General features: G+C 58.0%; 1 protein-coding gene across 1 annotated transcript; it reads right to left on the bottom strand.

The window, feature by feature from the left end:
• Nucleotides 1-417: 417 nt before the first annotated feature.
• On the bottom strand, nucleotides 418-936 carry EHS24_008790 (uncharacterized protein; the record flags this gene model as incomplete). The annotated part of the gene is made up of 1 exon (XM_028624092.1): nucleotides 418-936. One exon carries the CDS (start codon nucleotides 934-936, stop codon nucleotides 418-420), a length of 519 nt encoding a protein of 172 aa, XP_028476066.1.
• Nucleotides 937-1,641: the final 705 nt, after the last annotated feature.

Genomic DNA, 1,641 nt, shown 5'->3' with positions numbered 1-1,641 from the left:
ACCCCCTAACCCCTAACCCCCTAACCCCCTAACCCCCTAACCCCCTAACCCCCTAACCCCCTAACCCCCTAACCCCCTAACCCCCTAACCCCCTAACCCCTAACCCCCTAACCCCCTAACCCCTAACCCCTAACCCCCTAACCCCCTAACCCCCTAACCCCCTAACCCCTAACCCCCTAACCCCCTAACCCCCTAACCCCTAAGAAACTTTGATCTCTGGTCCCATTGAGCCAAGAAACTGCCATGTCTACTATAGTATCCTCTTCCCATAGTTCTTAGTAGTCAAAACCGATGCAGCCCCCTACCCCTTACACACTGGGGTTGGTTGCTCAGCACTGGCCGGTGAGTGCTTTAGTCAGGGGGGGGGACGACGGCAGTCCTGGACATGGATCAGTCTGCAACCGATACATGCGATGACTAGGCCCTCCGCTCCTTGGCCGCCTTGACAAGGCCGTCCAACCATGCCTGGTGCCCATTGAGCATGGGGTTGGGGCGTTCGCCGGCGAGCTGGGCGGCTGGCTCTCCAATCTGGCTCTCTTGCGTCAAGATCCTGACGCGGCCGCCAGGCAAGTCTTCAACGATCCACGCGTGATAGACGTCGAGCTTTTCTTCCGGCTTGCCGTCTTGCGCAGCTGACCATGCGAGTCTGCCGGGGGTCCCATTTGATGGGGTAACGACCTCGTGAGCAACAGATGCGAGGGGTGGAAAGCCAAAGGTCGAAAAGGAGAACTGGGCGCCTGGGGACAGAATGGGGCCCGAGGTCGGTGGGGTGATGTTGGAGCAGTTGTCGTAATAACTGTCCCACTTCGTCACGTCGGCGAGCAGGGGCCAGACGTCTGCGGCAGAGAGGTTGGCGACGATTACCTCGTTGGAAACATAGTTGTCGGTGAACCCGGGGGTGTACTTGTCTGGCCAGTTGATCTCAGCGAGGGGCATGTTGATGAATGTAGTAGACAAACTCTGTAGGGCATTGTCGACGTTATACAATCGAATGTTGACACACCGAGGGGAAACCGAGATGCTGAGGTAAGGTGCTGCGCGCTGAGGTAAGGTGCTGCGCGCTGAGGTAAGGTGCTGCGTAATGACGTAGGGATTAGTCCCCTATCACGACGGTGACCAAGGCTCTGTGCGCTCTGTGCTGTCGTGGTAGCTATCCCCACTGCAGCAAGGGATCACTGGGACCAAGGGCGACGGTTATCGGGTCATGAACATCATCTATGATGCCGGTTTCTGTCCAGGTCGTCGAAACTCAATGGTGTGGGCCGTTGTTTCGCCCGGTCGGGGTGCCCCGAGAGTCATGAACAGCGCGACTCAAGACTCTCTTAGACCCTCTTCTGGAAGCAACACGTCGCCTGTAGCCTTCCCATACGTTCCTTCCCCAGTTTGAAGCGTTTACGGTGAAGTGGCGAGTACAGCGCACATTGATGGATGTGAGTGATGGTCGCAGGGGATCCGGTGGTGGCCTCGGCCGCATCGCCTGTCCTGATTCGGCGTGGATTTGCGTCGATGAGTTGGGGGCCTGTCAGAGATCAGAGGATCAGAGTACTGAGAGCTGTACTCGTGGTACTGCCGTGCCTGCCAAACTCCCTGATGTTGGGCTTCGGTCGGCGAGTGGGAGGGAAGAGGAGATGGGGGCAAGGT

The sequence above is a fragment of the Apiotrichum porosum genome (assembly GCF_003942205.1).
Source record: "Apiotrichum porosum strain DSM 27194 chromosome Unknown scaffold_7, whole genome shotgun sequence".
Taxonomy (NCBI): Eukaryota; Fungi; Basidiomycota; class Tremellomycetes; order Trichosporonales; family Trichosporonaceae; genus Apiotrichum; species Apiotrichum porosum.
The sequence above is the reverse complement of the archived record's forward strand: the minus strand, read 5'-3'. Positions and strand labels throughout refer to the sequence as shown.